General features: G+C 45.5%; 1 protein-coding gene across 1 annotated transcript; it reads right to left on the reverse strand.

Moving 5' to 3' along the window:
• Positions 1–10952: 10952 nt before the first annotated feature.
• LOC110572820 (60S ribosomal protein L36a-like) lies at positions 10953–11276 on the reverse strand. Its single transcript, XM_021681212.1, has one exon. It carries the CDS (start codon positions 11274–11276, stop codon positions 10953–10955), a length of 324 nt encoding a protein of 107 aa, XP_021536887.1.
• Positions 11277–12593: the final 1317 nt, after the last annotated feature.

Raw genomic sequence — 12593 nt, forward strand, 5'->3', positions numbered from 1 at the left:
TCTCTGTCTCTCATTCTCTCTCTCGCAAATAAATAAAATCTTAAAAATAATAATAATAAATAAATAAATAAATAAAATTTACCCCCCAAAAGGGAGAAATAAATCAAAGCCAAAGATGGTCTCTTCCCTGACAACAAAAACTCCAATATCTGCCACAAACATTAGCTGATTTAAATAAGAGGTATGGAGAACTGGTCTCACATTCTCACTGATTTTGTTTGTAGCATCCTAAATAATCGTGGTTATGGACTGGGAACAATGATGTGATGGAAAATGATTAACTCAAAAAAGAAAAAACAAGGAAGGAAGAGAAAGAATATTCGCTGGGCTCTCCAATGGAATGTATGTAGCCCCAACATTTCAGAGATTTGGAATACAGGCTCAGAAAGCAAAAGGAGGGCGCCTGGGTGGCTCAGTCGGTTGAGCGACTGCCTTCAGCCCAGGTCATGATCCCAGGGTCCTGGGATCGAGTCCCACATCGGGCTCCCTGCTCTGCGGGGAGCCTGCTTCTCCCTCTCCCCCTCCCCCTGCTTGTGTTCCCTCTCTCGCTGTGTCTCTCTCTGTCAAATAAATAAATAAAATCTTTAAAAAAAAAAAAAGAAAGAAAGCAAAAGGAACTTTCCAGGGTCACTCAGTTGGCTGCCTGGAGTGAACGCGTGCTCTGCCACTTCTGCCTCAGTTTCCCCAGCTGTCAAGCCAGGGACACGATTCCCACCACATGAAGCTGTGTGAGACCCTCCCAGCCTCGTGCCGGCCCTGTTGCTATGGGGGACTAACAGATGACCTCCCTATCTGCAGAGAGGCCAGAGGCTGTGTTAAGATCCATTCATTTTTGCAAAATAGCAGAACGCAAGAAGCAGAAGCCTACGTGGCAGGGGAGAGAAATGCAGCTTCTCCGGGCTCTGTGCTTTTATCAAAGTTTTTCCAGTTCCATTTTCTCATCTCTATTTGGAAAAGGCAGATGTGTTTCCTTTTTTTTTTTTTTTTAAGATTTTATTTATTTATTTGACCGAGAGAGACGCAGCGAGAGAGGGAACACAAGCAGGGGGAGCGGGAGAGGGAGAAGCAGGCTTCCCGCGGAGCAGGGAGCCCGATGCGGGGCTCAATCCCGGGACTCTGGGATCATGACCTGAGCCGAAGGCAGACGCTTAACGACTGAGCCACCCAGGCGCCCCTTACTTTACCTTTTGATTTTGTCCTGCCAATTATCAGCACCTGACATTTTTTTTAAAAAGATTTTATTTATTTATTTGACAGAGACACAGCGAGAGAGGGAACACAAGCAGGGGGAGCGGGAGAGGGAGAAGCAGGCTCCCCGCCGAGCAGGGAGCCCGATGCGGGGCTCGATCCCAGGACCCTGGGATCATGACCCGAGCCGAAGGCAGACGCTTAACGACTGAGCCACCCAGGCGCCCCAAGGCAGATGTGTTTCTAACCAGTAGTCAGTCCCCCAGTGTTTGCAAATGGGCGGTAAGTGAGGTAACTCTGGGAAGATCTTAGCTCAGACCAACGCTGAAGGGTGAGATTGGTCCCCTCCCTTCCCCACGGCCAGCTGTGGTGATGTCCGTTCCTCATCTTGGATTGCCCCGGGGGTCCACCAGCACATCCTCCCCTTTACGGGTACTCCCTTTTCCATCCCTCGTCTCTCTTACAAAGTGCGCGGGCCTCTTCCGCTCTCCCCAGATCCCTCCAGAGATGGTGGCCAGTTCCACCATCGAGATGTGGCCACCAGTGGCCACGCCCACACATCGGAACCGGGGTTAAGATCTGCCCTTTGCGTGGGGCACCTGGGTGGCTCAGCCGTTACGCCTCTGACTCTTGATTTCGGCCCAGGTCAGGATCTCAGGGTCGCGAGATCGAGCCCCGCATGGGGCTCCGTGCTCAGCGCAGCGTCTGCTTGAGATTCTCTCTCTCCTGCTGCTCCTCTCCCCACTCGTGAGTGCACTCTCTCTCTCTCTAAAATAAGTAAATAAATAAAATCTTTTTAAAACCCCAGTAATTAAGGGAGTAAATGGCACAAAATGGATATGGAAGGATCAAGCAAGCTACAGAGCAGGGGTTCCCAAACTTCAGCGAGCATCGGGGCACCTGGCAGGCTGGTTGCTACGCAGACCCTGTCCCCGGAGTCCCAGCAGGTCTGGTGCGGGGACGAAGGGTTTGCATTTCTGACTCGTGTGCAGGTGAGGGGGTTGGAGCTAGTGCAGGGAGCCCACTCTCAGCATGCTGCTATAGTGCATTCCCAGGTGGATGTTCCTGATTCTTCTATGCACCCTGCGAGTTAGGGCACGGAGAACCTGCCTTGGAGTCAGTCCTGGTGCCCCGTGCAGTGAGAGAGCAGCTCTCTTGGGAGGGGCAGACGCAGAGCGTATAAATCAGAGGCAACGTCTGCTCCGGGGGCAGGCTGTCTGCAGGTAACTGGAGGTGATGAGAAGTCTAGTGAGCTGGCTGTCCCTGGCTGTCTGTGTGAGTGGGCTGAAAGCAGGTGGGTGAAGGAGGGGAGCGGGGGTCACGGCAGGAAGGCGAGACCCGGGGATGCAGCGGTTGTGGGTGAGCAGGGCAGGAAACAGATTCCCCCAATTGTCTCTGGGGTCTTTGACATACAGCATAACAGCTGGTGCAAAATAGAGGGTGTGGAGGCTCCGCTTATATCAAGTGTCTGAAACTGTCAGATTCCCAGAAACACAGGGCAGAGGGGGGAACACCAAGGCTGGGGAGAAGGGAGCCGGGGGCTTGCTGTTTAGTGGGTACAGGATGAGGACGGTCTGCCTGCAGTCGGCAGGACTGTAATGTGGACTTAAACATGTGTTAAGAAGGTAGATCTAATGCAGATGTTCATACCACAATTAAAAAAAAAAAAACAGAAAGAAGAGAAAGAGGACATTTATTATGTGCTATTTTGGAAAGTTTTCTTTCACGATTTCCCTTTTGTAACTTGGTTGCCATTTGAACCGTATAAATTGCCTCCCCAGAAAACAAATTCAGTGGACGGGAAGTGATCTTTATCTCACGTCGCTGGGGTAAGGATTAAAGCAGAAACGGTAGGCAAAAGCCCTGGAACAGTCCTGCCCTGCATGCACACAGGAGGGGTACGCGTAAGTTTCCCCGCTCTCCGGAGCCAGGGAGACCGCGCATGCGCCGGGTACCAAGGGCAGTCCACATCGAGGGTGCTGGAACCGGCTCCAGGGTTTGGGCTCCAGATGGGAGGTTTGGGGGCCTGGGTCAAAGAAGCCAGAGTTGATTCCTTTGAGTGCTCCCAGGGAGCAGGGGTGATTCTGTGCCTGGGTGTCCACAAACCCTCTCTGAGGGGAAGGCAGACCAGGAGGAGGAGAAAGGTAGTCGGTCAAGAAGCAGCCGCCTCCCATTTCAGCCCAGGGACGGGTGTGGTTGGTAATCTGTGGCACAGGGAGCAGTAGGGGCCAAGCTTTTGGATGTCGGGCAGCTTTGTTTTTCCTTTTCTCAAAACCCAGTGGGCGCACTGTAGGTCCTCAGTCAGTATCCATGGTGGTGTTTCTCCAGCATCATTAGCTGGAGGAGGACCAGGAGGACCAGGTGGGAGGGGTCAAAACCATTCATCAAATGGTAAAAATAGTCATATTTGGCTGGAGGCGTGATGTGATAATGACCTAAAGCACGGGGACAGAAGATCTGTAAGGGTTTGGTCGTGTTCCGCCATATCAATAGATGGGAATGGCCAAGGACCATTTCTGGGGGCACCGGGGTCTGAAAGAAATAGCCCGTTCCCCGGAACCAGACCAAGGTGGACATGAGCCCGGGCTGCACCCCTTTTTGACTGTGGACAATGTTTGGGTGAAAGTCTCTCTCTGCTCTTTCACCTGTAAAATGAGAAGGCTGTGGCGATTACAGACAGCAGAGATGAGAGGTGGGCAAACATTAGCCGTTGTGTTGGCAAAGCCAAGAGCACTGTGACAGACAAAGCAGAAAACTCACCCAGTGGCAGCTGGAGTTTGTAATGAAATGTCAGCACCCGTGGTTTTATGCTAAAAGTATCCTAAGTCACCACCAAGACACAGAGGGGGCTCAGCTTTGTGGCAGCTCCTAGAAGGGTTTCAGGGACAGAAAGAGCACCCCCCAGAGGCAGGATCATTTTAGAGGCTCAGTTTCTGGAGCGTGAGTACCTGAACTGTTCAGTTTTGTGGCTTTGAAAGTGATTTCCCTCTGTACACCTCCATTTGTGTATCTACAAGATAGAGGTCATTATTAATACGTAACCGATAAATATATAATAATCCCAATCTTACAGGGGCAAGCATCAGTGTCAATGAGATAATTGGCATAAGGTGCTAAATACAAAGGCGGGCACCTAGAAAACCACCCCAATGACCATTTATTTAACCATGCCTTCAAAATCGTTGACATGTTGTTAGCTTCTTTCTGAAGAGCAGGGCTGCAATCCCCTAACATGGATGCCAGACGCACCACACAGTAGCTCCTGAGTTAGAATCTCATTTGAACCTACAAATTAGCATTGTTGTATCAGAGACAAAGTGAGGCTCATGGATTAAGTCACTTGCGCAGGTAAGTGACAATTCCAAGATAGTATCAATATCATGTTCAGAACACAGCCTCTGAAGCCGGACTTCTTGACTTTGGACCTGGTTCCCACCAGTTGGTGGCCACATGACTCTCTCTGTTCCTGTTTTCTCAACTGTAAACTTTTGGGGGAATGGGGAGAAAGAGAGAGCTCTAAATTAGAACCTCTCCTAGGGTTTTGAAGGTCAACTGAGGAGAGTAGCTGGAACACCAACAGCACATTAGACATTAGTCAATGTTATTGGGTAACGAGCCTTCATATTTCCCTTCTAGTCTTTAGCAAGGCCTAACCTGGCTTTTATGGACTAACCTTACTCCCTAGAATGGGCTCAGGGATGGTACAAGAGCAAAATTTTCCAAGAAGCGAAACACAACAAAACAAAATCACCACTGAGGCTACCCTGAACAAACAGGTTGTTTTCCTGAAACGTTGACGTGGGCAAAAGCTAGAACCTTCCCTCCAACCTTCAGACTCGTGGAATTTCAACCAATGGGTAGAAGTTGGGTGACACTAGATTTACTCGAACTTACTCCGAGAAAGACCTTGAGTCTTTAACACCTGAGTTAAGTTAATGGGCTTTCTTGGGTAGATATGAGACAGCCCGCCCCCATGGGAAGTGACCACAAGTCATCCAGAATGTGATAGCATGGGTTTTTCTGCAACACGAAGGCAGTTGGCTACATGTACTTCAAGGTATTTTAATAGTCATTAGTCAGGCACCTGGGTGGCCCAGTGGGTTAAGTGACTGCCTTTGGCTCAGGTCATGATCCTGGAGTCCCAGGATTGAGTCCTACATTAGGCTCCCTGCCCAGCAGGGAGTCTGCATCTCCCTCTGACCCTCCCCACTCTCTTACTCTCTCTCAAATAAATAATAATAATATAAAAAATAAAATCTTTTATAGTCATTAGTCTAGGAATGGAGTGTTTTAGGAGGTGGTCTAAATTTTACCCATTTTTTTTTTCTCTTTCAGAATTGATTACCCATTTACACCCTCCGGTCCTAGGTAAGGAGACATCTCTCTATGTGTTAGCATCTCAAATGTTAACCACACCCATGAAATGATATCATGTTCTTGAAGCTCCTTGCACTTTCCGCCATTTTGCTCTTTCTTTTGCTATTCTTCTGGCACTAAAGGCCCTCCCTAGTCATGACAGCCAACTTACATAATGATAAAATTCACCCATTTTAAGTGTACCATTCAATGATTTTTAGTGAATTTACAGAAGAGTATAAACATCACCACAATCCAGTTCTAGAACATGTTCGTCACCCCAAGAAGATCCCTTGTATCCATTTGCCATCACCCCCCATCCCCATCCTCAGGCACAAGCACCATGAGTCTCCTTTCCATCTCTATAGATTGGTCTTTTCTGGACATTTCATATAAATGGAATCCTACATGTGATCTTTTGTACCTGCTTTTTAAGTTAGAAAGTTAATCATGGAACTCTTATGTGCTCACCATAGATAACGTTGCCTCAATGTCTCAGTTCTTGGAAGAAGTGGACCATTTCCACATGTGGATGACTGGTTTTAACCTACGCACTCATGAAATTGGGAGTTTCGAGAGAGAAATGGAGATGTGGGAACACTTTGTCCGGTAGTCAAGCCAGTGAAAGGAAACTTGAATCCCAAAATGTTGGTTGGTTTCTTAACTGCTTCAATTACCAATCACTTGTTTAGGGGTTGAACCAACGTAGCCTGGAGTATGTACTGGAAAATGTGGCCCTTCAGCCCTCTTGGCTTTGGAGTCAGAAGGAAGCTATTTTCAGGGTAGTCGGCAGACAGCAGGGTCTCTATGTATAGGGATCGCATGCTGAGGACCAAAGCTGACCTTAGCAGGAGCCTCATGACAGTTCACCGGACTGATGTGAGGATATCATTAAATGCATTAGTGCTTGGGTGCCTGGGTGGCTCAGTTGGTTAAGCGACTGCCTTCGGCTCAGGTCATGATCCCAGAGTCCTGGGATCAAGTCCCACATCAGGCTTCCGGATCAGCAGGAAGTCTGCTTCTCCCTCTGACCCTCTCCCCTCTCATGCTGTTTCTCTCTCTCTCTCTTTCTCTCTCAAATAAATAAATAAATAAATAAATAAATAAAATCTTTAAATGCATTAGTGCTTGTAAACTGTGTAATATGTCTGGCAGAGAGTAAGCTATATTATATAAATACATAATAATAATTAATTAATAATAAACATAACAATAACTAATGCTATACACATTGTTAAATAATTTAAAATATTAAATAATAAATATCAAAATGACAAATAACATGGTTAAATAATAACATAATAAAGGTGGAAACATAATTGTTAATAAATAACATATTATTAAATAATAAATGTAAATAACATATATCAATAAATAATAATTGTTAAATGATAACAATACATTAATCTTATGTCAAAATTACTTCAGGCTTATGAAGGGCCAACCAATATTTATTCATTAAGTCTCTATTGTGCCAGTCCCTATCAGTTGATATCATGGGTCTAGCTTTGAACAAGATACATGGGGTCACTTCTGACAAATGAGAAAGACCTTGAACAAGTCATTATGCATTAAATAATATAAGGAATGGGAACCTGTACCAAAGTGCAATACAAGTGGATCTAGTGTAGTTTGGATGTTCCAGAAAGTTCCATAGAGATTCACATCTAGGCTGAACCTAAGAGGGTAAATAGGCAAAGGGTGTGTGGTGTTCCTAGCAAGCAGAGAAAACCATGTCAAAATCCCCAAGGCAAGAAAGATGGGGGCACACTCAGGACACCTAACAAAGTGTGAGCAGAGAAAACACAGGAAGGGTGGTCCAAGGTGAGGCTTGAAGTCTAAGAGCAAGCAGAATATCATAAGCCATTTCAATGCTACTTTTGATCCTAGGAGCAGTGGGGTATTCATAGCTTGGGGGCAGGGGCAGGCTGGTCTTTGAGAATGAACATTTTCCCTGCAGTGTGGAGAATGGTTGGGACAAATAGGTTGGAGGCATCCAGAAATAAGTTACTGTCATAGTCAAGGCAAGGTGCAATGCTAGGTAGTGATGAAAGTGCAGAGATAGGTGGAGAGCTTTGAGAGATACTCAGGAGCCAACTCTGGCAAGCTAACAGATTACTCTTCTAGGAGAGAGGGAGAAATGAGACTATGAGAAAGACTCAAGAATTTTGGCTTAGGAGGTGAGGTGTGGGCCCTCTGGTCACGTATATTTTGTGCCACACACCGGGGAGACAGTTAGCGAGACCAACCACATTTGGACGCGGGGCAGTGGGTGGGCAAGCATGGTGCGGATAATTGGGACAGATGTTAGAAAGTCAATTCCCTTTGCAAGCTTGCCCCACACCTGGCATGTTTCCTCTCTTCCAGAGTTTGTTAACAGTACCTGTGTCTTTCCATTTCTGTATGGCGACACCATCTACTACAACTGCATCTCCATCCACAGCGGTTATGATTGGTGTTCACTCGACAAGAAATTCCAAGGCAGATGGCGGTACTGTACTGGGCAAGGTGAGCATCGCTATGATGGGCTGTCTTGGATGCCAAGGATCCAAGAAGCAACTGATAGTAGCTGACCAAGTGACTTTGGTGTTGGATAGACCTGAGTCCGAATCCTGACTATTCTCCATGTGTTGACCACTTTGAAAAGAGTTGGGTGTGGTAGACAAAGCATGTGTTGTGAGTTTAGTGATGGTTGATCCTAAAACTTGCCATTTTCATATTTCCCCTTCTGCTCCTTCCTTTCTCTGCAGATCCCCCCAAGTGTACCTTCCCCTTCTTCTACAGAAGAAAACTCTTTCACAAATGCACCAAGGAGGGCTATGTTTTGAATCGGAGTTGGTGCTCACTGACAAAAAATTATAACCAAGATGGAAAATGGAAGCAATGCTCTCCTCATGAGTAAGTTGGCTGGGGAAGAAGGGTGTGTGTGTGTGTGTGTGTGTGTGTGTGTGTGTGTGTGTGTGGCGGGGGTCTCTTAAAGTGGGGAACCTTCTAGATTAATGGAAAGGGAAGCTTGGGGTCTACATTATCCAGTGATGGATTAGATTGGGGGTCAGCAAATGTTTCCTATAAAGGGCACATAGGTCTTACGGTCTCTCACATACTCAACTCTGCCCAGTAGTACAAAAGTAGCCACAGGCAATAAAAAACAAATGAACATGGCTGTGTTCCAATAAAACTTAACTTATAGACCCTGAAGTTTGAATGTCATATAATTTTCAGGTGTCACAAAGTATCAATCACCTTTTGACTTTCATTTTCAGTTAGGCACTTAAAAATAAGAAAACCAATATCTCAAGGGTCATAAAAACAGATGGCAGGTTGGATTTGGCCTCTGAGCTCTAGCTTGCTGGCCCCTGGATTGAATGATCTGTCCTTGACCCCATGAGGATGAAGAAACGAGGTCAGTTTCCACTGAAAAGAAGATGCGGGAAGAAGAGCCTGGTCAACAGACCACGGAGAGCTCACTCATCTCTGTGCTCTTGAATTACAGTGAGGATTTTATTGAGTGTACAATGGTGTCTCAGTCAACCTTCATGATGACCTCGGGGAATGATTATAGGTGTCATTATGCCCACAGAGAAATGAGGAAACAAGGGGCTCAAAGGGATAGGTTATAGCCAAACTCAGTGTTAAATCCCATCATCTTTATGAGGTTTTGTGCAGAGAGCACTTACTAACTGTCCCATTAAATGAGCCCTACGAGAGGCTCAGTTATGAGCTTTCCACTCATTACATCTCTCCCCACCAAAATTGCCTTTTTATGGATGTGGAAACAGACATCGAGAATATGCCCATCGAGATCATGACCTGAGCTGAAGGCAGACGCTTAACTGACTGAGCCACCCAGGCACCCCTGACTTTTATTTTTTAAACACTAATTTTGATTTACACAAGTGATTCATGAACAGATGCTCACTTAAACATTGAAGCAGTATGTGAATATGGGGAGTAAAACATCACCCCTCCCTGTCCCGCTCACATTGCCTCTTTGCTTCCTACTCTCTTCCACGGCGAGAAATCCAACCAGCTGCTCAGGATGTGTTCTTCCGGGTTTATTCCATGCATTTACACAAGGATAACAATTTTAAGGTCCTTTAAAACATGAATGAATAATACTATCCCTTTTGTTCTGTGACTTGATCTTCATTTAAATATACACATTATGGTGATTTTTCCACCTGAATTCATAAATCTACCTCACTTTTCTTCATGCTTTCACCAAATTCAAAATACAGATATACTATTCTATGAAAGTATAACCTGCTTGTCTTTAATGGGTACTTTCTACATTGATTTTTAAGTGAGTGTGTGAGGGTTGGCTTTTTAAAATTTATTAGAATAGCTGAGTGGAATCACTGGGTCAAAGGGTATGTACATCTCAAGTGTGGGTGTTACATTTTAGGTTATTCCAAATTATCCTCCGTCAGCTTTATTGGCCTGCCTATTTTTAACTTTCTTAACACTGAAAATTACCAATTTAGTAAATTTGTTCAAATAAGAGACTATGTAACTTATGTTAAATAATCAAGAAATTAAAATGATCAATAGTGGCGTATTGAATTTGAGAGTGAAAGAGAAAGCCTTAAACCTTCCTATGGCCACTGATCAATGCACCTGTCGTTCTCCTGCTCTACTTACTCATGCTAGTTAGTTCTGAGGGGTAGACCAGATCTCCAGTTGGAGAGGAAACTGATCATCCTGTCTTGGAGGGTGACAGACTGTGATACTATCCTAACCTCTGTTTTTCTTCCACAGTCTTTAAATAAGTCTCGGTGTCCTTGAAGAGACAGAAGTTATAGGATTCATCAGCCGCCTCTCAGAATATATCGTTTCGCTGATTATTGTGACAATAAAGATTTGGCGTCTCTTCCCTGTGGATGACTCCTTTCGTTGAAAAAAGGCACAGCCAATGCTTAATGGTAACCATTGCAAGGCTGACCGCGGTGGCATGGGGAACCAGTAGGACATTTGTGGGGAAGAGCTTGCATTCAAATCAAGATCCTGGTGAACTGCTAACTGTATAAACTTTGGTGAGTTAAGTAAGTTCTCAGAGACTCAAGCTTCCCCTCATGCAATTTTTAAATGAAAGTATAATACACACTTTTAATTTTTTTGAGGTAAAATTTATGACATAGAATTACCCATTGTAATGTGAACAATTCAGGAAGAAAACCCCATACCCATTAAGCAGACAGTCCCCCCTCACCCCTCCTCCAGCCCCTGGCCATCACTCATCTTCTGTCTGTGGCTATGGATTGGCCCATTCCGGATGTTTCATATAAGTGGAATCATACAATACGTGACCTTTTGTGTCTGGCTTCCTTCACTTAGAGTAATTTTTTTTTTTTTTGAAGTGAACATAACCTCAAGATTTGTTGTCTTCATAATATAACAAAATATGAAGCTTAGAACTGGATCACTTGGCCCTTTCTCTTCTTAGCTCCTCCCAGTTCAAAATGCTTGCATCTCTTAATAGCCAGCATTCTCTTAAATCTGCAATTGGGCTCAACACATTCAAGCCTCAGCACAATCTTCTTTGTAGATTTAGCCTTTTTCCAGAAAATCGGCTTAGTCTGCCCACCATAGCCACTCTGCTTCCATAACGTCATAACGCCACTTTCCCTGGCATAAAGAGAATCTTTGCCTTTCTTGTATTGTGTCACTTTGTGGGGTAGGTGCTTGTCACACTTCTTGCAGAAAAGTCCGGCGGGTTTAGGAACGTTCACCATGTTTGCGAGAGGGCTACCGGCACAGAAAGCTAGAATGATGTTTTTGAGGTTCAACCACTTTGTAGCACATGTAGCAATACCTCATTTCTTTTTTATGGCCAAGTAATAGTCCATTCTATGGATATACCACACTTCATTTAGCCATTAATATGTATATTTTATAAAGACATAGGTGATGTATGTAGAGACAAGTGAATTTTCACAAACTAAACAGTCCATGTAACTGACAACCAGACTAAGAAACAGATCATTTCTGGGGCACCTGGGTGGCTCAGCTGTTTAAGCGTCTGCCTTGGGCTCAGGTCATGATCCCGGGGTCCTGAGATCGAGTCCCGCATTGGGCTCCTTGCTCAGCACGGAGCCTGCTTCTCCTTCTCCCTCTGCTGCTCCCCCTGCTTGTGCTCTCTCTCTCTCTCTCTTTCTGACAAAATATTTTTAAAAATAATAAAAGTAAATAAAACCACACTGACACACTGGGTGAGTGCTATAACAAAACACCCAAGACAGGGTGGCTTATAAACAACAGAACAACAGAAGTTTATTTCTCACAGTGCAGGAGGCTGGAGGTCTGAGATCAAGGCACCAGCATGATCCGGTGAGGGCCTTCTTTTGGGGGAGGGGGAGGGGCAAGATTTCTGCTTGTCTCTGAACAGGGCAGAAGAAGGGGAGCTAGCTCTCTGGGCCCTCTTATAAGAGCCCGCTCCTAATCAATCCATCCACCCCCCTGACCTAATCACCTCCCAAAGGCCCCCCACCTCCCAATACCATCACTGTGGGCATTAGGTTTTCTAGATAAGAATTTGAAAGGGGCACAAAGCTCAAGCCATAGCACCAGCAGAAATGCAAAATGGAAAGCAAGCAGCCTCTCACCAAGTTTCCTGCTCACCGTAAGTTCAGTGTCATATTCTGTGTCTGGCTCCCTTGACTCATCACACTCCTGAGATTCGAGCTCACGTAACAGTATTTCATTGGGCAAATACACCAAAACTTATTTTATCCATTTTATTCCTGATGGGCATTTGGGAAGTTGCTAGCTTGGGTTTACAATCCTCAATGCACCTTGGACTATATCTTTCTGTACGTGTCTTGGTGCACCCCGTTTCTGACGGGTATACACCAAGGACTGGGAGCATCTGTCCCATCCAGCCCAAGGTCCAGGCTCAGAAAAGCGGTGTGTGGGTGTCCCCTGGTGGCCTCAGGACGTCACAACAGGTATGTGCACCGTTTCTGTCCCCCCAGGGTGGCCCTGAATGAACCCCATCTTTGATCTGACCTGTGTCTCTAGGCACGTTGTTTGCTGTAACAATATTAAAGGTA

Source organism: Neomonachus schauinslandi, chromosome 16, assembly GCF_002201575.2.
Source record: "Neomonachus schauinslandi chromosome 16, ASM220157v2, whole genome shotgun sequence".
In the NCBI taxonomy this organism is placed as follows: Eukaryota; Metazoa; Chordata; class Mammalia; order Carnivora; family Phocidae; genus Neomonachus; species Neomonachus schauinslandi.

Coding starts and splice junctions, on each gene's coding strand:
- LOC110572820 (XM_021681212.1), bottom strand. CDS start 11,276: ATGGTGAACGTTCCTAAACCCGCCGGACTTTTCTGCAAGAAGTGTGAC.